The sequence below is a fragment of the Carcharodon carcharias genome, chromosome 3 (genome assembly GCF_017639515.1).
Source record: "Carcharodon carcharias isolate sCarCar2 chromosome 3, sCarCar2.pri, whole genome shotgun sequence".
Classification (NCBI taxonomy): Eukaryota; Metazoa; Chordata; class Chondrichthyes; order Lamniformes; family Lamnidae; genus Carcharodon; species Carcharodon carcharias.
Genome location: NC_054469.1, coordinates 72,332,580 through 72,356,395, shown reverse-complemented (window position 1 = coordinate 72,356,395; position 23,816 = coordinate 72,332,580). Strand labels below are relative to the sequence as shown.

At 41.1% G+C, this 23,816-nt stretch overlaps 1 protein-coding gene across 10 annotated transcripts in view; it reads right to left on the bottom strand.

Moving 5' to 3' along the window:
- cdk14 (cyclin-dependent kinase 14) overlaps positions 1-23,816 on the bottom strand; it is a 953,540-nt gene that overhangs the window by 730,625 nt on the left and 199,099 nt on the right. For all 10 annotated transcript variants that reach the window (XM_041183640.1, XM_041183641.1, XM_041183642.1 and 7 more), the window contains 2 exons: positions 9,786-9,880; positions 69-148 (listed from right to left, as the gene is read on the bottom strand). In XM_041183640.1, coding sequence (XP_041039574.1) covers positions 69-148; positions 9,786-9,880 — 175 coding nt within the window. The remainder of the gene's footprint in view (positions 1-68; positions 149-9,785; positions 9,881-23,816) is intronic.

Sequence of the window (23,816 nt, the reverse complement as noted above, 5' to 3'; positions counted from 1 at the left end):
CAAGAGTATATAATATCATCAAGTCTGGCATTTTATGTATTTTTTCTCCAGGAAAATAGGTGTGATACCTTCTCTGATTGCTGTGAATGGAGTTCCTTCTTCCTCTTGTAGTCTGATTACCTTTAAAGCCACCAGCTTCCCATGAACCCTGATTCAAGAAGAAAATATTAGAATCAGTTAGTCATACAAAATACAAATACCTTAAATAAGAGGATACCTCTTGCTAAACAAAGTACTTCAGAATTTTCAAATATCCATGCTTTCTCAGTTATTTTAATTAGTTTTTAATTATAGTATTAAAATATAAATAAGTGCTACAGCTATTTATACAAAGATCAAATGTATATGTTGGTAGAAAATAGTTTCAATGATGGTAGAGGATCTCAATCTGACACTAAAAGGTAAACCCCTCCATCGGTAATGGGTATCTCTGAAACACAATGTGGTGCTTATTCTGTTTATTTATTTAGGGTCACTAAGCAGAATCCATTTAGACTTACAGAATGTACGGCAATCAGAATTTCTACTATGCAAACAGTAGAGTTAGTAAAATGTTTGTAGTGATCAACTGATTCTCTCTCCCTTTTTAATCAATAAACCATTTGCACATGAAAGTTAATGTGATACAACCACTTCTAGCTCTTGTTTCTTTTTAAATACATGACTTTAATACATTTAGACATTTTCTTACAAATTCTCTCTGCCCAAATTCAGTACCAAGAGACCTCTCAATCTCGAGTCTTTCTCAAAACACCGGACATACAATTAGGATTGTTCAGTTAAATTCCCACTTTTAAAAATAAATCTTGGCCAGGGCATCCTCCTAACACTGGAGAAGGATTGGGACAGGACTTCGACTCATTGCCCCAACTCCAGCCCAGTTTCACGTGTGGGTCTCATTATCTAATTCGGGCAAGCTCTCCGCAGGATTAACAACAACACCAAGAGTGAGCTTGCTGCTGCTGAAGGGGGAAATCAAGCAGTGGAACATTAAAAAAGGGAACTACGATTAAAGAAGCAGAAGCACCCTGAAGGCTAAACTAACTTTCTTCTTGGGCTGGATCGAGGCCAAAATCAGATCCTTTTATACAGTGCTTTTTCCACTCTGGAGGATGTGGTAACCTGGACCACAAAGGGCTTTTTTTTAAAAAAAAAAAGCAGCTGCTAATCAGTGATCATTTCATGATCACATAGGGAGGTACAAATGATGCGCGACTAGAGAACAAAAGTCCTTTTTCCATTTCATTCTGTCATCATTATTGTTTGGTTAATGCAAGCTGAAGCACTGCTCGTAACATACACCACTAACTAACAGCTCATTTTTAAAGCTACTTCTGGTGGAACCATTAATCAGCTGACAGCAGGCTTTATTCTGGGTATGAGTTAACACTGGTTGTGCAGATGTAAAATAGCTACTGCAGCTCAAACCTCACAGGCATCACAGTGAGTCAGATATTTTAGCCCATTAAAACGTTTATCAGCAGGAAGAATTTTAGAGTTCTCTAGTTATCGTTGTTTGCAGCTTCCCCCACTGAAGTTCAGGTTCTAAATTATAGGCCAGCAAATGGGTTTAGGCCAGCACAGAAATAACAGAAACACATCACTGACACCCATTTCCATGATTCTTTGTTTAAGCATACAACAACCTACAATCTTCTAGCCTGTGAACAAAATGAAGCTATCAGGCTTTTCAACAAAAATTAGAGGGTAGATAGCAATCTATTCTTATAGTATTGTTCCTTCTGAGTGACAGCCATTGAACTTTAGCATACCAGAGTTTTTCAGAAGAGCAAAACCTGGCTTACAAGAATCTCTTTTCCTGTTGGACAAAGTCCAGCTCTTTTCATAAAGTCTTGTGATTGCAGTTCAGAGAATCAGTTGTTTATCACACAGGTTTTTAATTCTTACAAACAAGGGCACCATATCAACCATTATTGAAACACAGTGTAAATAAAAATGCACCCCACTCCATTCAATTGGTAATTAGCCAAGTATAAAACTGAACCAGAAAGCTTCCAGGTTCAATCCCCAGTCGGTTGAGTTAGATAACTTAGCCATCAGGGACATGAAAATTAGTCTCAGCAGGTTAGGCAGCATCTGTGGAGAGAGGAAGGAAAGTCATGTTTCCGACCTACTGTCAGAACTGGATAAGTTAGAGATGTAACAGGCTTTAAGCAAGTAGAGGCAGGAAAAGATGGGGGGAGTTGGAGACCCAATGAGAAGGTCTGTGATAGAGTGGAAGGCAGAAGAAATTAATCAACAAAACAAAAGGAGATGGCAATGGGATAAGAAAAGAAACAAAGGATGAGTCTAGAAGAGGTGTCAATGGGAATAACAGTCATCTTCAGCAGCTACCATCTGAAAAGAATGGAGAGAGTAGTTATATTGAAATAGTCAAATCTAGAGGTGACATAGGCATGGCTGAGGAGCTCAACAGCAGATGAGCTGACACTCAGACAAAGTTGGTGATGTTATGCAGATGCAAACAAGTGCTCTTAGTAATGGTGTGGATATGTGGGCAAAAGTTCATCCCAGAAACCAATAAGGTTGCAAACAAACAAACAAACAAGGTTGTTGCATATTGTCTCATTCAGCCTCAGACTGCAGGCAGAAAGAGGGAAAAGAGTTGTTAGTGAGGGAACAGAGTTTGTGATGAAGGCCAAGGATAATGGCTTTGGTCTTCCCAGTATTTACTTGGAGGAAATTTCTGCTCACTGGAAGTGGATGTCGGACAAGTCATCGTCCCTCAACCAAGTTTACATCAAGGCCAATGCAACCATCCACAATAAGCTCTGGATAGCATTAAGACCTGGCCGGGGGGGGGGTCGAATGGCTCCCCTCTTTGCCCTTTCCTCATTTGAACACAACAGGTTCTTTTGTTTGGAAAGGATATACTTGCCAATTCTGTGGGTACTTAACTGTTTACATGCTGTGATTGTAAAAGAACCAATCGGACAGGTTTTCTTGAGTGAGGGAGGGACGGACAATACTTAAACCAATCACAGTACATAAATAATATGCACCAACTTTTGGCCAAATTAGAGTCCATTACAAAACAGTAAGAGTATAGGGTCTAAGCTTCCAATTTAAATGCATAGACAACAGAGTTGGTTGTTCTTTGGGAGACAGTAGTTCTGGGTTGGATTCTTTCGAGAAATCTCTGGCTGCAGCAGGGCATCCCTAGATGATCAGAGTCAGCAAACAGGGCTCAAAGCTTACCAGGTGGGTTGGAGAAAAGAGGAAGCAGAAAGGACCCCATTTCGGTCTTCTCCCTAAGCCAATTGTCCTCAGTTATGCTGAGAAAACATGTGCTTAAAACACAAGGGTTGGTTTGTCATGTGACCATCCCCCTCCAACTTCCAGTGGAATTTACAAAAAAAGACATTGTCCATGTATTCCAAAGGTGATGTGATTAACCTCAGGTCTGGAAACTACCTTAGCCAGGGTTCAACTGTCCAAGCAATTAGTCTTAATTGCCAGTCTCCAATAGTTGAATACCTCAGGTGATTGCCATAGATGCCTTGCTAATTAGACAGGAGACAAGTCCTTCACACTACCATGAAACCATTGTCTTTGATGGTTTTGCAGGTGGACTGACTCTTCTCCAATGAACTGAACTGCGGAACATACAGTAATGAAAATTGGGGTTAGCCATCTTGGGCTGTGCATTCCAAGTCACTTTAGTCTTTGAGTTTTTAAAAGTTCCTTTTAGGTTTCCAGCCAGTGGATAAAAATCAGGATTTGGCACAAGGCACATCTTCATGACAACGGAAAAGGCCTTGTTCACAAATGAACAGACATTCTGGAGGGAGGTGTGGAGAAGGGTGGTAATAGATTTTTGGTTGGCAGAATTATAGGGCCAGGCTTTGGAGGGGTGAGATAGACTGGGATGGATTATCAAATTTAGCCCCAACAGTTGTGCTGAGTATGAAGGTCAGCAAGAGTCAGATGGAGCAGTTAGACTTGCTGCTTGTAAGGAGTTGGCGATGAGTGCCTCAATGGGTCAGTCACAGAGGATGTTATTTATGAATTTGCTTAGACCAGTTTCAGTGCTGCAGTAGAGATGAAAAAATTGTGGTTGGATATTATTTATAATTTCCAAATGATGCATTTTACTCTGATGAACAGTACGTCTTTGTATTTTAATTGTCTTTTTGTAAAAGTAACCTATGTCAACTTTAACTGGCTTTTACAATCAAACTGTCAAGGGTAATTCTCTTCATTTAGCATGATCAAATGATTGATCATATGCATTCTGAAAATACTTTCCCATGACTATTAATTTTTCCGTTTGTAATTTCTTTACCTGTTGTACGGAAATATGAGATGTACATGTGGAAGATAATCTTTTGTTTACCTTTACTGTCAAAACCATAATTTATTTTTATATTCAACACTTGACAGAAAAAATGAGAACATCTTCACAATTTTCTACACCTACACATAACAAAATCCCTTATTGATTTCACTAGCTCCATAAATTGCACACTAATTTTTCATGTTTCTCCAGCACCCAAATAATTATGCTAATCATCAACGTGCCTCTGCCGTTAACTGAGGCAATTGTGACCCTTAGTCGGCACCTTATTTACAGCTTCTATTTTACTGGTTTGGTCATTTAATGCTTGGGAAACCGAAGGGCATACATTTTATTCACGTTGCCACAGTAACTTAGAGCATCAGGGTTATTGCTTCTTTTCAAGATTACTTCACTTTCAAGGCCTTGGTGTAACTCTATGTAAAGGGCAGAAAAAAAACCATGGCAATGATACAGCATAATAAAAATTAGCAGTTAATGCTGATGTAAAATGATTGAAAGAACTGTTAACTATACCCAGAGTGTGACAGGAAGGTTTAGAGTGTACAAACATAAAAAAAACATCAGCAAATAGAGTCTAAGGGGGAAAAAATGGTAAAAGGGCCAAAATGAATAGCTCTTTACTTAAACGCACATAGTATTCGGAACAAAATAAATGAATCAATGGCACAAATAGAGGTTAATAGGTATGATCTTATAGCAATTTCAGAGATGTGGTTACAAGGAGATCAAAGCTGGGAACTATGTCACTTTGCGAAGAGCCAGGCAGGAAGGAAATTATGGTGGGGTAGCTTTGTTAGTACGAGTTGCAATAAGTACGATAGTAAGAAAGGATCTTGGATCGGAAGATGTAGAATCCATATGGGTGGAGGTAAGAAATAACAAGGAGAAGATGAGACTGGTGGGAGAGTCTATAGGCCCCCGAACATTAGCTCTACTGTAGGACAAAAGAATAAATCAGGAGATAATGAGGGCATGTAAAAAGGGCAGTACCTTAATCATGGGTGACTTAAATCTTCATGTAGATTGGAAAAATCAAATTAGCCACAAGCAAAAATTCATAGTGTATTTGGGACAGTTTCCTAGAACAATATGTTGTGGATCCAGCCAGGGATCAGGCCATTTTGCATTTGGTAATGTATAATGAGGCAGGCTTAATAAACAATTTCAGAGTAAAGGATCCCCTAGGAAACAGTGACCATAATATGGCAGAATTTAGCATTCAGTTCAAGTGAGAGAAACTTGGGACAGTAACAACTGTGCTAAACTTAAATATGGGTAATTACTAAGGAATGAGGACAGAGTTGGCTGGAGTGGACTGAAAAATGAGTTTAGCAGAAAAAACGGTTGATGAACAATGATAGACATTTAAGAAAATAGTTCGTGATTCACAACAAAGATATATCCCAGTGAGGAAGGAGGATTGTAGGAACAGAATAAACCAACCATGGTTAACAAAGGAAGTTAAAGATAGTATCAAAGTGAAAGAAAAAACATACAATGCGGCAAAGATTAGTGGTAAGCCAGAGGATTGGGAAAGTTTTAAAACCAACAGAAGATGACCAAAAAAATAAAGAGGGAGAAAATAAATTTTGGGGGTAAACCAGCAAGTAATATAAAAAATGGACAGTAAGAGCTCCTTTAAATATATAAAAAGGAAGAGAGGTGCCAAAGTCAATATAGGCCCCTTAGAGAATGAGGCTGGGGAAATAACAATGGGGAGGAAATGACAGAGGAGTTGAATAAGTACTTTGCATCAGTCTTCATGGGAGAAGACACTAAAAGCATACCAAAAATACTAAATAATCATGGGGCAAAGGTGGGGGGGGGGGGCAGGAAATAAATACAATAACTATCACTAGGGAAAAAGGACTAGGGAAACTAAATGAGACTAAAGGCCAATAAGTCTGTTGGGTTGCTGTTAGGTCTGTCAGGTTGCATCCTAGGATATTCAAGGAAATAGCTGCAGAGATAGTGGCTGCACTGGTAGTAATCTTCTAAGAGTCCTTAGGTTCTGGAAAAGTCCCAAAGGATTGGAAAACTGCCAATGTAACACCCTTATTCAAAAAGGGAGAGACACAAAAAACAGGCCAGCTAGCTTAACATCTGTCATTGGGAAAATGTTGGAGTTAATTATAAAGGATGTAATAACAGCGCATTTAGGAATGCATAATCTAATCAAGTAGAGTCAGCATGGCTTCATGAAGGGGAAATCATGCCTGGAAAATTTATTAGAATTCTTTGAGGGGGGTAACAAGCAGGATAGATAAAGGGGAACCAGTAAATGTTATATATTTGGATTACCAAAAGGCATTCGATCAGGTACGACACATAAGGCTTCTTAATAAGATAAGAGCCCATGGTATTCTGGGTAGTATATTAGCACGGATAGAGGACCAGCTAACTAATAGAAGAGAGAGTTGGAATACGGGGCGGGGGGGTGGGGCATTTTCGGAATGGCAATCTTTAACTAGCGGAGTGCCACAGGGATCAGTGCTGGGCCACAATTATTTACAATATATATTAATGACTTTGATGAGGGAAGTGAACGTACTCTCACCAAGTTTGCAGATGACACAAAAGGTGGGAAGGCAAGTGGTGAGGATGATACAGAGTCTACAGAGGGGTATAGACAGGTTAAGTGAATGGGCAAAAATGTGGCAGATATTATGCACTTTGGCAGGAAGAGTAGAGGAGCTAAATATTATTTAAATGGAGAAAGACTGAAGACAGACAGAGGGATTTGGAGGTCCTCGTGCATGAATCCCAAAAAGCTAGCACACAAGTTCAGCAGGTAATAGGGAAGGCAAAAGGAATGTTGGTGTTTATTTCAAAGAAAATGGAGAATAAAAATAGGGAAGTCTTGCTAAAACTATACAAGGCACTAGTTAGACCACACCTAGAATACTGTGAACAGTTTTGGTCCCCTTATCTAAGGAAAGATATACTGGCATTGGAGGCAGTCCAGAAAAGGTTCACTAGGTTGATCCCAGGTATCGAGGGATTTTCTTATGAGGAGAGGTTGAGTTGGTTGGGCCTGCACTCATTGGAGTTTAGAAGAATGAGAGGTGGCCTTATGGAAACATAAGATTCTTAGGGGGCTTGACAGGATAGATGCTGAGAGGTTGTTTCCCCTTGTGGAAGAGTCTAGGATCAGAGGGCATAATCTCAGAGTAAGGGGGTGCCCATTTAAAACAGATGAGGAGGAATATCTTCTCTCAGAGAGTAGTGAATCTGTGTTATTCTTTACCACAGAGAGCTGTAAAGGCTGGGTTAAGTACATTCAAGGCTGAGACAAGCAGATTTTTAATCAGTAAGGGAACCGAGGGTTATGGGGAAAAGGCAGGAAAGTGGAGTTGAGAATTATCAGATCAGCCATGATCTCATTGAATGGCGGAGCAGACTCGATGAGCCGAATGGCCTACTTCTGCTCCTACATCTTATGGTCTTACCTGATTAACTCCTTTTTTAATAATTCATGGAATTAGCTTCCACGACCTTTACAGGTATAGCATTCCAGATCCAGACTATTCAGTAAAAAAAAAATCAACACTCATCTGCTCTCTAGGCTTTTTCCCCCGAATCATTCTGAATCTTTATTTATTGACCTACTTCCAGAAAGGATGCAGCACCCCACCCACCATTTACTAGGTCATGTCTTAAACTTGTCTGTTCCAAGGAGAACCGTCCTAGTATTTTCAACCTCTCCTCATAGCTGAAGCCCTTCATCCCTAGAAACATCCTGGTAAATCACCGTTTTTTAAAAATAAATTCCTTCTTAGCTTGTGAATGTCTCACTGGCAAGGCCAACATTTATTGCCTGACCCTACTTGCCCTATTTACACAAAGGGTTTTACATCTTTCCTGAAATGTGCTGTCCAGAACTCCAGCTGAGGTTTAACCAGTGATTTAGAAAGTTAGAGCTATGGGATCATTAAACATTTACAATACAGGAGGCCACTTGGCCCACTGTGTCTGTGATGGTCCCAACCTAATTCCAACTTTCTGCATTTGGTCACGGCTCTTCAAGTAGACATTTGAGTGCTTTTTCAAATGATAAATAGTGAGAGTTCCTGCCTCCAACACCCTTTCAGGCATGAATTTCAGTTTGCTACTGCCCTCTGGGTGAAAAGATGCTTTCTGAAATCCCCTCTAAAAGCCTTCCACCAATTACTTTAAATTTATGCCCCCAGGATTTTGACCGTCTGCCAAGGTGTATTTACTTCCACTAGACCAATAAATTATATATACCTCAATTGAGTCACCCCTCTAACTCTTCTTTTCCAAAGAAAACAACCATAACCTATCTCATCTTTCCACATAGCTAATATTTTCCAGTCCTGTCAACATCCTTGGAAATCTCCTCTGCACCCTCTCAAGTGCAATCACATCTTTCCTATAATGTGATGACCAAAATTGTACACAGAACTCCAGCTAGTCTAACTAGTGTTGTACACGGTTCCAGAACAACCTCACTGTTCTTATATTCTTTGCCTCGGCTAATAAAGAGAAGTATACCATGTGCCTTAACAACCTTATCAAATTGTCCTGCTACCTTTAAGGATCTGTGGACATACACTACAAGGTCCCTCTGTTCCTCCGCATTACTCAGTATACTCTTATTTGTATATTCCCTTGCTTTGCTGTAACTTCAAAAATGCGTTACTTCACTTTTCTGGATTGAATTCAATTTGCCACTTTTCTGCTCAACCAACCAGACCATATATATCTTCACGCATAGACAACTCACCGTCAACCACACGGCTAACTTTTATATTATCTGCCATCTTCTTTAGCGTGCCCCCTACATTTCAGTCTATATCATTATAAAAAACTACAAAGAGCACCAAGTACTGAGCCCTGTGATACCCCACTGGTAACAGCCTTCTGGTTGCAAAATCCTTCATTACCCATTACTCAAAAGAGAAAGACGGACCAGGGAGGGAGGTAGAAGCCAAAGGGGGGGAGGGAGGGGCCAACAGGCTACACGGCGATAAAGAAAATTGCACTTATATAGCCTATGCTTGTAAAGTAGTTTCATGATCTCAGGATATCCCAAGGCACTGTACAATGAGGAAGTAGTCACTATTATACTGCTGGAAACATGGCAACCAATTTGCATACAGCAAGGTCCCACAAACAACAGTAATACAATGACCAGGTTTAGTGATGTTGATTGAGGAGTATATATCGGCAGGAACATCAGGGATAAGTTTACTACTCTTCGTCAAAATAGTGCCATGGCATTTTATGTCCACCCAAAGGGCTGAACAAAACCTCAGTTTAACGCCTCGCCAAAAGACAAACTCTTGACAGTGCAGCACTCTCTCAATGCTGTCCTGAAATGTTAGCCTAGTTCTGAATCCGTAATATCTTGATTCAAAGGTAAGAGTACTAACGATTGTGCCAGAGCTGAAACCCTAGAATACCGTCCACTTAAACGCTGATAGAATGGCAGAACACTCACTTGCTTTTTCCCTTGTACACTGTGGCATAGGACCCTTCGCCTAGTTTTTCTAATTTTTCATAGGAGTCAGCTTTTCCGAATTTAGGGCTTGTTGGCTAAAAAGTAAAAGAGAAAAAAATATGAAGCAACTGTTAAAGTTTCAGACAATTAACATTTTTACTAACCAGATGAATTCATTCTCAAGCTTCCAGTGTAGTGCATACATTATTAACCAACATATACAAATATATAAAATATGCACGAATAAAAATCACTTCCTCAAATACCTATAACAATAAATATGCTTAATTATTTTGTTTCATTCTTGACACAAAATAGATGAATACTAGAAATCTGAAACAGAGACAGAAAACACTGGGAAGGCTAAGCACTTGAGTCAACATTGGAACAAGGTAGTTTAACAAACAATCCAGTCATCAGAAATCAAGACCTGGACTGGGAAATATCCCTGCTCATCACATCAACCTCAGGAAAACGTAGCCCGAGCGGTGGGATCTTCAGAGGGTGGTTGCAGCATGGAGTCAGGCCCACCATCCAAATCAGAGACAGCCACAGAGACTGCCGAGCGCTGGGGAGAACTATTTAAGGGGCCCACTCGGTTCTCTGGGACTTGGTCCCAGTTGTTTCCTTAAATATTAGGCCCTGTAATCCTCACCCCTCTCATACCCCAATACTCCCCATGCCCATTCACGTCAATCTCTTTCCCCTTATAGTGCCAATGCCAACTTAGTGACAACTCTTGACCCCCAACCCATCCCCATGCTCCCTTATCGCCCCTATGCCAACTTAGCACCAACACAACAATCTCCCACCCCTCATTCTTTGGCCCTATGTCAACTCGCCCAGTATCCATCATGGGCAGAGCACAGGAGCCATTAAATTTTGAACATCTTTTACAGACTTCATATGGGAGGCATTGTGGTATTATCACTAGACTAGTAACCCAGAGACCCAGGATAATGCTCTGGGGACCCAGGTTCGACAGATGATGGAATTTGAATTCAATAAAATATCTGGAAATCTAATTATGACCATGAAACCATTGTCAATGGTTGTAAAAATCTTTCTGGTTCACTAATGTCCTTTAGGGAAGGAAATCTGTTGTCCTTACCTGATCTGGCCTACATGTGACTACAGATCCACAGCAATGTGCTAGACTATTAACTGCCCTCTGAAATGGCTTAACAAGGCACTCAGTTCTATTAAACTGCTAAAAACAAGTCAATAATGAATGAAACCAGACGGACCACCCAGTATCAACATAAGCACCAGAAACGACAACAGCAAAGTCAGTCCTGTTGACCCTGCAAAGTCCTCCTTACTAACACCTGGGAGTTCATGCCAAAATTTGGAGAGTGGTCTCACAGACTAATCAAACAACAGCCTGACGTAGTCATCCTCATGGAATCATACTTTACAGATAACATCCTAGACGCCACCATCACCATCCCTGGGTATGTCCATCCCACCAGCAGGACAGGCCCAGCAGAGGCACAGTGGTAGAGTTGGGAGGGAGCTGGCCTAGGAATCCTCAACATCTACTCTAGACCCCATGAAGTCTTATGGCATCACGTCAAACATGGGCAAGGAAACCTCTTGCTGATTACCATGTACCGCCTCACCACAACGCCAACCCTCCCCCTCCGCCCCACCTGATGAATCAGTGCTCCTCCATGTTGAACACCACATGGAGGAAGCACTGAGGGTAGCAAGGGGGCAGAATATACTCTGGGTAGGAGACTTCAATGACTCCCAAGAGTGGCTCAGTAGCACCATTACTGAGCAAACTGGCCAAGTCCAAAAGGACATAGCTGCTAGGCCAGGTTTGCAGCAGGTGGTGAAGGAACCAACAAAAGTGAAAAACATACCTGACCTCATCCTCATCGACCTAGCTGCCACAGATACATCTGCTCATAACCAGTGACCACCTTGTGGAGACAAAGTGACATCTTCACATTAAGAATACCCTCCATCGTGTTATGTGGTACTTCCACCATGATCTAAAGATCTAGCAACTTAAGACTGGGCATCCATGAGGCGCTGTGGGCCATCAGCAGCAAAATTGTACTTGAACACAATCTGTAACCTCATGGCCTGGCATATCCCCCACTCTACCACTACCACCAACCCAGGGAATCAACCCTGATTCCACGAAGAGTGCAGGAGGGCATGCCAGGAGTAGCACCAAACATACCTAAACATGAGGTGTCAACCTGATGAAGCTACAATACAGGACTACTTGTGTGCCAAACAGCATAAGCAGTAAATAATAGACAGAGCTAAGCAATTCCACAACCAACGGATTAGATCTAAGCTCTGCAGACCTGTCACATCCAGCCATGAATGACGACGGACCATTAAAAACTCACTGGAGACAGCAGCACCACAAATATCCCCATCCTTAATAATGAAGGAGCCTAGATCAGTGCAAAAGCAATGCCCATGTCCCATGAATGACTAAAAACACATTGATGAATGCCCATTTAATATATTTAAATCTCAAGTACTTAATTCCTCATAGAAACAAACATTTGTAATCAGAACCCTGTATATTTTTTTTTTTAAATTCTTTCATCGGATCTGGACGTTGCAGGCAAAGCCAGCATTTTTATAACCCATCTCTAATTGCCTTTAAGGTCATAGTGGTGCAGTCCATATGGTGGAGATATATCCACAGTGCTGTTAGGGACATACTTCCAGGATTTTGACCCAGCAACAGTGAAGGAACGGCAATCTAGTTCCAAATAAGGATCTATGTGGTTGGAGGATAACTTGCAGGTGATGGTGTTCCCATGCATTTTCAGCCCTTGTGCTTCGAGGTGGTACTGTTTGTAAATACAGAAGGTGTTGTCAAAGAAGCCTTGCTGAGTTACTGCAATGCATCTTGTAGATGGTACTCACTGCTGCCACTGTACATCAGTGGTGGAGGTGGTGGATGGAGTGAAAATCAAGTGGGCTGCTTTGTCCTGGATGGTGTCAAGCTTCTTGTTGGAGCTGCACTCATCCAGGCAAGTGGTGACTATTCCATCACACTGCTGACTTGTGCCTTGTAGATGGTGGACAGGCTTTGAGGAGTCAGGTGGTGAGTTACTCTCCATAGAATTCTCAGACTCTGACCTGCTCTGGTCAGTGGCAGCCAGGATATTGAAGTTGGGGGATTCAGTGATGGTAATGCCATTGAATGTCTATGGAGACGGTTGGATTCTCTATTGATGGAGATGGTCACTGTGGCACAAATGTTGCTTGTCACCCCAAACACAAACGTTTTCCCACATCTTGCTGCATAATGACATGGACTGCTTCAGTATCTGAGGTGTCTAAAATGGTGCTGAACATTGTGCAATCATCAGTGAACATTCCCACTTCTGACCATATGATGGCAGGAAGGTCATTGATGAAGCAGTTGAAGATAGTTGGGCCCAGGACACTACCCCGAGGAACTCCTGCAGCAATGTCCTGGGACTGAGATCAAGCACAACCATCTTGTGTTGAGCTCGGTATGACTCCAACCAGTGGAGAGTTTTTCCCGATTGCCATTTAATCAAGTTTTGCTGGGCTTCTTGATGCCACACTCGGTCAAATGCTGCCTCAATGTCACTCTAACCTTTAGAGTTCAGCTCTTTTGTCCATGTTTGCACCAAGGCTGTAATGAGGTGAGGTTGTGAGTAGCCCTAACAGAACCCAAACTGAGCATCAGTGAGCCGGTTATTGTTAAGCAAGTGCCACTTGATAGCACAGTTGATGACCCCGTCCATCAATTTACTGATAATCGAGAGTAGGCTGATTGGGAAGTAATTGCCCAGGTTGCATTTGTCCTGCTTTTTGTGGACAGGACATAGCTGGGCAGTTTTCCACATTGCCAGGTAGATGCCAGTGTAATTGCTGTACTGGAACAGCTTGGGCTTGGCTAGGGGCACAGCAAGTTCTGGAGCACATGTCTTGAGTAGTATTATTGGAATGTTGTCAGAGGCCAGAGCCTTTGCAGTATCCAGTGCCTTCAGCCATTTCTTGGTATCACGTGGAGTGAATCGAATTGGCTGAAGACTAGCATCTGTGATGCTGGGGACTTCCGGAGGAGGCTGAGATGGATAATCCACTCGGCACTTCTGGCTGCAATTGTTGAAAATGCTTCAGCCTTATCTTTTGCACTGATGTGCTGGGCTCTCCATCATTGAGGATGGGGATATTGGCAAAGCCTCCTCCTCCTCCTCCAGTGAATTGTTTAACCATCCACCACCACCATTCATGACTGGATGTGGCAGGACTGCAGGGCTTAAATCCGATAAGTTGCTTGTGGGATCACTTAGCTCTGTCTATCGCATGTTGCTTTTACTGTTTGGCATGCAAGTAGTCTTGTACTATAGCTTTACCACTTTTTTTTTTCAAGAAGTATGCCTGGTGCTGCTCCTGGCATGTCCCCCTGCACTCATCATTGAACCAGCTTTGAGTGTAATGTTAGAGTGGAGGATATGCTGAACTAAGGTTGCAGATTGTGGTTGTATACAATTCTGCTGCTGATGATGGTCCATATGCCTCAAGGATGCCCAGTTGAGTTGGCTAAATTTCTTCAAAGTTTATCCCATTTGACATGGTGGTAATGCCACACAACATGGTGGAGGGTATCCTCAACGTAAACATGGGACTTCATCTCTATACAGACTGTGTGGTGATCACTCCTACCAATACTGCTGTGGACAGATGCATCTGCAAAAGGTGAATTGGTGAGGACCAGATCAAGTATGTTTTTCTCTCTTATTGGTTCCCTCACCATTTGTTGCAGACCCAGTCTAGCAGCTATGTCATTTTGGGGGTCCACCAGCTCGGTCAGCAGTGATGCTACCGAACCACTCTTGGTGATGGGCGTTGAAGACCCCCAACTAGAGTATAATCTGTGCCCTAGCCACCCTTGGTGCTATGTCCAAGTGATGTTCAACATGGAGGAGTACTGATTCATCAGTACAGGGGGAATGCTACATGGTATTCAGCAGGTTTCTTTGCCCATGTTTGACCTGATGCCATGAGACTTCATGGAGTCCGGAGTTGATGAGGACTCCCAGGGCAACACTCTCCTGACTGCATACCACTGTGCCACTACCTCTGGTGGGTCTGGCATGTCAGTAGGACAGGGCATACCCAAGGATGGTATCTGGGACATTGTCGGTGAGGTGTGACTCCATGATATGACTATGTCAGATTATTGCTCGACTAGTCTGAGAGACAGTTCTCCCAATTTTGGCACAAGTTTCCAGATGTTAGTGAAGAGGGTAGTGTAGGGTCAACAGGGCAGAGCTTGCCATCATCATCTTTTGCTGCCTAGGTCGATGCCTGGTGGCTTGCTAGGCCATTTCAGAGGGCATTACAGAGTCAATCACATTGCTGTGGATCTGAAGTCACATGTAGTCTAGGCCAGGTAAGGACAACAGATTTCCTACCATAAAGTACATTTGAACCAAATGGGTTTTTACTGACAATCGACAATGGCTTCATGGTCACCGTTACCAAGACTACTATCAAACCTGACTAATCTTTTAATAACTTCCGTTGTCAAACTGAGAATTTACAGCGTTCCACTGTGATAATGATAGGTTGTGGAAACAATCAGGCAGTAATAATGACAGCACTTAAGATTATGTCAACAAACAATTCTTCAAATCGCAAGGACAGATTTTTTTTCAATTTGCACAGACACAGCGGGAAGGTTTTTTCAACTTTTGAAAGGTTGGTCATTTAATAACTTGGCATCAGAACAATTTTACGGATCTTTTACACCCTTTGAGCATTTATGACTTTTCAAGAGACTCAAGTCCCACACTGCAGGATAAGGCCCTTGCTGCAGTGAAAATAGGGTCCGTTTGAATCCCCGTCAGAAAAGGAAATCTGTCGTTCTTACCTGGTCTGCCCTACATGTCACACCAGACCCACATGATGTGGTAGGCTGTTCACTTCCATCTGAAATGGCCCAGCAACCCACTCAGTTGTAACAAAATGCTACAGCAAAGTCAACAAGTGCTACTTGGCATTGATCTCTGCACTGGAAATCACAACAGCACAGCTGACCTTGCAAGGTCCTCCTTGCTAACATCTAGGGGCTGGTCTCAAAATTGGGAGAGCAGTCTCACAGACTAGTCAAGCATAAGTCTGATAGTTATACTCAATAAATCATACCTGACAGCCAATGCCCCAATCCCTGGCTACGTCCAGTCCCGGTGGAAGAATAGACCAGCAGGGCCAGCAGCAAAATTGCATACAGTCAAGAGGAAGCTGCCTTGGCAGTCCTCAACATTGTCTCTGGACTCCATGAAGTCTTCAAGGATCAGGTCAAACATGGGCAAATCTTACCATCTATTACCCTCCCTCAGCTGATGAATCAGCACTTCTCTCCTCTTGAGCGCCACTTAGAAGAGGCAGATGGTAGCAAGAGCATACTCTGGGCGGGGAGCCTCAACGCCCATCAAGAGTGGCTGAGTAGCATCACTACTTATCAAGTTGGTTGAGTCCTAAAGGACATATTTGCCCCAATAAATCAACAGCAGGTGATGAGGGAACCAACAAGTCATGACCAATCTACCTACTACAGATGCATCTGTCCATGATGGTATTCGTAGGAGTGACCACCGCACAGTCCTTATGGAGACAAAGTCCTGTCTTCATACAGAGGATATACTCTACAATGTTGTGTGCCACTACCCCAATATTAAATGGGATTGATTCAAAACAGATATAGCAGCTCAAAACTGGGAACTCATCAGCAGCGGCATTGTGTTCGGCCACAATCTGTAATCTCATGGTCCAGCATATCCCCACTCTGCCATTACCAACAAGCCAGGGGATCAACCCTGGTTCAATGAAGAGTGCAGAGGGAATGCCAGGAGCAGCAGCAGGCATATCAAAAAATGAGGTGTCAACCTGGTGAAGCTACAACACAGGACTACTTACATGCCAGCAGCTGAAGCAGCAAGTGATAGACAGAGCTAAGCAATTCCACAACCAACAGATCAGATCTAAACTCTGCAGACTTGCCACATCCAGTTCTAAATGTTTGTTAGCAAATAAACAACTAATGGGGGGAGGAGGATCCACAAATAACTGCATCCTCAAGGATGGGGGAGCCCAGCAGATCAGTGCAAAAGATAAGGCTGAAGCATTTGCAACCAGCTTCAGCCAGACGTACCAAGTGCAGGATCCATCTCGACCTCAAAATCCCCAGAATCACAGATGCCAGTCTTCAGCCAATTCAAATCACTCCATGTGATGTGAAGAAACAGCTGAAGGTGCTGGATACAGCAAAGGCTATAGTTCTGTTAACATCCCAGGAGTAGTACTGAAGGCTTTTGCTCCAGAACCAGCCACTATCCAGTACAGGTACATGCACTGGCATCTACCCACCACAAAAGAGCAAAACAAATCCAAACTGGCCAATTACCACCTCATCAGTCTACTCCCCATCAAAGTAACGGAAAGCACAGTAAACAACACTTACATCGAAATAACTTGCTCACTGATGCTCAGTTTGGATTTCATCAGGGTAACTCAACTCCTGATCTCATTAACTGCCTGGATCCAAACATGGACAGAAATTCCAGGCATAAGACGAGTGTGACTACCCTTGACCTCAAGGCATTTGACCAAGTGCGGCATCAGGAGCCCTAGCAAAAATGAAGTCAATGGGAATTAGGGAGGAAAGTCTCCTTTGGTTGGAGTCATACATAGCACAAGAGGGTTGTTGTTGGAGGTCTATTATCTCAGCCCCAAGACATCACAGCAGGAATTCCTCAGACCCAACCATCACAGCTGCTTCATCAATGACCTTTCCTCTACCTAAGGTCAGAAGTGGGGATGTTCACTTATGGTTGCACAACATTCAGTACCATTCATGACTCCTCAGATACTGAAGCAGCAAGACCTGGACAACATTCAGGCCTGGGCTGACAAGTGGCAAATAACATCCCTATCACACAAGTGTCAGGCAATAACCAACTCCAACAAGAGAATCTAACCATTTCTCCTTGAGATCCAATGACATTACATCACTGAATCCCTTCAACATCCTGGTGGTGACCATTGACCAGAAACTGAACTGGGCCAGCCATGTAAATAGTGTGACTACAGGAGCAGGTCAGAGGCTGGGAATTCTGCAGAGACTAATTCAGCTCCCACCTCCCAAAAGCCTGACCACCATCTACAAGGCACAAGTCAGGAGTGTAACTGAATATGCTCTTGTCCAGATGAATGCAGCTCCAACAGCACTCACGAAACTTGACATCATCCACAGCAAAGCAGCCCACTTGATTGGCACCCCATCCACCCTATAATCTAAACATTCACTCCCTCCACCACTGGTGCATAGTGCAAGATGCAATGCAGCAACTCAACAAGTCTCCTTCAACAGTACCTTCCAAGCTCACAACTCTACCACCTGGAAGAACAAGGACTGCAGATGCTTGGAAACAAAGCCTGTTGCAAGTTCCCCTTTAAGCCACACATCATCCTGACTTGGAACTATATTGCCATTCCTTCACTGTCACTGGGTCAAAATCCTGGAACTCCCTTCTTAACAGCACTGTGGGTGTACCTACACCACATGGACTGCAGTGGTTCAAGAAGCTAGCTCAGCAACACCTTCTCAACCATAATTAGAGTTGCACAACAAACGCTGACATCCTATGAAAGGATAAAAAAGAAATATGGACTTTGATAACATAACGGCATGGATAGCATTAAACAGCTCATCTTGATAGTAGGTTGCTGACCTGTAAATTAGTCAGTCCCACTGAACCATTTACTAACCTGTGTATTGAAAATGAATGCAAATGTGTCACTTCTTCGACATTAAAATAGAGAAGTGCATAAATAAGTAATGCAGCAAATGATTTACTGAAGGACGCATCAGTCAAGAATATAGAGGAGAAATGCCAAATGGAATTTCTAAAAACTGGTAAGATGGTTAATTTGTCTATAATTATGCAACAAATGCAGTTGAATTCTTAATAAGAAACTTGGATAAGCTTTCAGCAATCAGTCAATATTGTTTTCAGTGCCTGGATGTTATGGGGAGGAATTAGAAAAAGCAACTAGAATCCAGAAGCCTTCAGCTGGAACAGCAGAGTACAGGACTAAGTAATGCTGAGGCAATGCAGTGCAATTGTTGAAACTACATTTGGAGTACTATATTTAATTCTGGTTGTCAAGCTCTTCAAACTATTCGAATAAATTTTGAGATGCCAAGAAGAGCATCAAAACCGATCCCTAGTGTGAAGGTTTGAGCTAGGAAAAGTAATACGAACCGTCAAACTTTAAGAAGGGAGTTAACCATGTGAGAAAACTTTGTGGAGGTATATGAAATATCAAAATAATAGCAATAAAGGAAAGTCCGAATACTACTTCAAATTAATTTAGGAAACCAAGACCAGCAATCAAAATGTAAAACTAAGAAGACCTCTTTTGCTGAACAATGAGTAATTCTTCAAATAAAGCAGGCAGAATATGATAGAGGTAAATACAATAGGAATATCTGAAATACAATGGAGGCTATGATGATTTGAGTGGCTTTTCCTGTGCTCAGTTTTTCGTGTTACTTTGCAGACATACAGGACCATCCACAGCTGTGGCCAGATCATGGAGGAATTATTTTCCACCACTGAATTCCAAATGATCTCACTGCTTAGCACTATTCAAGTGAGTTCAGCAGCAACATAACTTCTAACTAAGTGCCAGTGTTGCACATTGGGGCTCAAATACATTGTGACAATTGCCAGACCTGCATCAACAGGGACAAATGCAAAACATTGGTCATAAAGAGGCATGTGTGTGTCTGTTGGTTGTGAGGGGGGGGGGGTTGAAATAGAGGAGACCAAGTCACACACCCACCCCTCTTAGTGGTGTGAGATATGTTCTATTAAAACATGAATCAGGTTCGATCTAAAAAAAATGTGAAGGACAGCGCATGAAGATAAAGGGACCCATGACCAGGAAAAACAAGTAAATTGCAGCGAGATAAAAAGAGGGTGCAACAAAAGCTAGAATTCCTTATTAGAGTTTGAGAAATTCAGATGAAGCTCTAGAAACATGTGTGCTGATGATATATACACACAAAATTAATAGCATACAAAATGTAGTTAGAAAACAAAAAAATGATTAACATGGATTAGGTTGGTAGGTAGGTATAAGGGAAGGTATAAAGGGAAACAGTAATGTGGGCAACAGATAAAAGATAGGGACAATTAAAACCAAAGGAGGAAATCTTCTTATGGAGGATAAAGAAACAGCTTTTATTAAATTAAACTAATTGTGGTGGAATGAAAAGGTACATGGAGGTGCTGATGCAGCAAAATAGGATAGATAAGTAAATAGCACTGAAGATGAAACTGAAAAGTACAAGAAGAGAAACCCAGGTCCAGATGGCATGCCTTCTTGAAGTTGGAAAAAGCCAGAAAGAAAATAGTAAAGGTTCCAACCACAATCTTTTAAACTTTAAGGATATTGCAGTCTTCCAATTTTTTGGCACAAAGTCTTCTTCTAGTACAAGAGATGGAGAGATAATCAAACCAGGTGACTGCCAAGCATTATTGTGGGCTTGTTTCCAGAGTCCCATGCAAAGTAATTCCAACACTCTCATTCCTTTAGGTGTATTAACTCAACCTAAATATTAAATTTCATTCAATCTGTAGGTTTTAAATTTTTATAATGACACATGGCAACAATTGGAAAAGTATAATAGCCATAGTTTTATGTTGTTTTCCACTTTTAATACTGTGCTCATGTTGTCAGCACGTGGAACTGTTAATGCCAACATTGAAGGATTTTTTAGCATGCTGTCAAAAGAGTACATATTGCAGACATAAACAATTATTATTTTGATAAAATGTACGGATCAAAGTAACTTCTACACATTAACACCCATCCATTTCATTACAATTGATATGAATCACAGCTTGATTTAGTGAAAGTATCTCTTAATGGAAAATTAAAACTTGCTATGACCTGATCGTTTGTTTGAAAATAGGATCTCATGCATTTTTCATCATCAAGAATCAGTATTTCTCTATCACATTATTAGCTTCTTTTGCACATAAAATCACCTTATTCAGGTGTTTAAAACTAAATACAAATCCTCTAAAGTGATACCAAATCACAAAAAGCATCTCAAAACTGAATGCCAAACAAACATGATTTGTTCAACCAAAAAGCCAACAAATTTCAGTAAAATTAGTCATTTAATTTCATTTAAAAGTTATTTGGCTTTTCATGTTCAATAAGTGCTGAGTTCTTCATTTTGCACTCTGGTGAGCAGAGATGTGCATTATTTATAAATAAATTTTCAACAATACTGTCATTCACTAAATGTATACCCACATTATTGCTGAACAAGTTCATCTGACATAACTAAATTATACCCTCAAATAACTTTTAAATGAAATTAAATGACTAATTTTACTGAAATTTGTTGGCTTTTTGGTTGAACAAATCATGTTTGTTTGGCATTCAGTTTTGAGATGCTTTTTGTGATTTGGTATCACTTTAGAGGATTTGTATTTAGTTTTAAACACCTGAATAAGGTGATTTTATGTGCAAAAGAAGCTAATAATGTGATAGAGAAATACTGATTCTTGATGATGAAAAATGCATGAGATCCTATTTTCAAACAAACGATCAGGTCATAGCAAGTTTTAATTTTCCATTAAGAGATACTTTCACTAAATCAATTTTCACTAAACCTCATGTAAAACTAACTCCAGTTGACCACAATACCATGCTATACAACATCACGAAGTGCTCAAGTCTCCCCCCCATGAAAGAGCAATGTATGTTGGCTGAACGTGTTATTTAAAACTCGTCAATTTTATTCAACTGAATCTAAAGAATTCAGGTTTTCCTTCCCACTTTTTGTTCTAAGGCATTAGGTTTCAGACATTACACACCAGGTGATCTGCCAACACATTATCCACTCACTGAAAAGTTACATTTTGATGTGAGGACAGAGTTGACAGGCAGTCAAGTGAACAATAGATGTCAGCAAGCTATTCAACCACAGCAGACATGACAGATAAATCTATTCTGTTCTCATCTCATCCATAGATGCAGGCTCTCAGCAAAAGTCAATGTATAGAAATTTGGTGCAGAATGCCTGGTCAATTTCCCTCCACCTCAGGGCCAGAGATCTCTTGTCGCACCAATACCTGAGCTAATTACAATGCCATGTCACAGTATATTATGAACTTCCAGACAATACTTTGTTTCCATTCAAAATTTTAGACATTAAAATGGCTACTGCCAATCGTATGACCTTTGGCAGTATCAACTCCAGATAGTCCTAAGACTCAAACAAATACCTAATTTTATATATGGACATTCACAGCCATCCAAGAAATTCACACATCCCCTTTAATAATGGAATGTCAAAAAGACTATAGCATTCTAGCCAACTCATCTTTCTGGTTCAGCATAGAATAAAGACACATCAAAATTCAATGTCTATTAGATGAATGTGAAGAGGCCCCATTGATCTCCCAATGTATTACGATCGTTCCTCCTCCAAACACAGTATGGGTAAATTTCAGTGTCTGTTGACAAAGGCAGGATGTTTATCGACATATTTACCCACATTATTTGTGAAAGGACTTGGGACTTCTAGCAGGTCACATGGGAAAGACAATGCTGCCTGCTTTTATAACAGCAAAAATCAGTTCTGCAGAGACAGAGTCCATCAGAAACCTACTGAGCCAGCTGCAATCAAATAAACAGCCAAGGTAATAAATTGCAACACCTGGAAAATAGGAGGACTCTCCACAAGCTGTTCCAACTTCAAGTTCACCTGAGAACTAAACTCCTGGAATTTGAATGACAGGAAACCTCGCCGCTTAATGAGAAAGCTCCGCTTACAGGATGTTCACTTCAACAAAAAGCATCAACTTTTCGAAGAAACTGCAGAACTGCCACAAAAGACAACATACTCCATAGAAAACATGGTTCAACAACTTCAGATCATGAATTCTCTCCTCCATCCTCACCCCTTTTGTCAATATTTATTTTTTAATTTTTACATATTTTATCCCACCTATTTCTATTATTATTTTTAAAATTTATTTCCATTCATTGTTTTGTGCCTACCTTTTAGCTCATTTCCATCTGTTTTTCCTATACCATCCCATTCCCCCCACCCCACCCCCACTGGGGCCATCTATCATTTGCTCATCCTGCTTTCTACTCTTAAGGTCACCATTAGCACATCCTTTAGCTAGTATCACCACCATCAACACCCTTTTGGCCTTTTGTTTATGACACCTTTTGCAATCTCTCCTTTGCCTCCACCTATCACTGGCCTTCTATCCAGCTTCACCTGTCCCACCCTCCTTTAACAGTATATATTTCACCAGATTTCTACTTCTTTTTAGTTCTGAAGAGGGTCATATGGACTCTAAATGTTAACTCTGTCTTTCTCTCTACAGATGTTGTCAAACCTGAGTTTTTCCAGCAATTTTTGTTTTTCTTTCAGGTTTCCAGGATCCACAGTATTTTGCTTTTATCTTTTTGTTTTGGAATCGTATTAATTTTTCTTCATCTATATCTAAATGTTGTGTGGGTGATAGTCTGGCTGAGTCAAGTGAGTGAGACGTTGTCTGTTTTTTTTTAAAACCTCAGGGCAAGCCTGTAAATTACCTTTATTTTTATTTATTTAAATTTTAAATTTATTTTTAAAATTCAGAAAAATAGCTTGCTGCTGGAATTGTTTACATTGGGATAACCACTCCATGTAAGAAAGTACACATGCCTTATATCCAAATCACACTAATATTGGGCAGTAAGAAAATGTACAAAATTCTGTGACAATGAGCTTCACACCTGAACATTCTAAGCTTCAAATTCCTAGATGAATGTGTCAGTATTCTTTAGCATGCTCAGCTGGGTGAAATTTAATAGATTTTCTTAAATCAAATTGTATTATGCCCAAATTTTCAATAAAATAGCAAAAGACTGTCCAGACACAAGACTCAATCTGCAAATCTATCATCAACATTTGCACTTAGTCTTCTA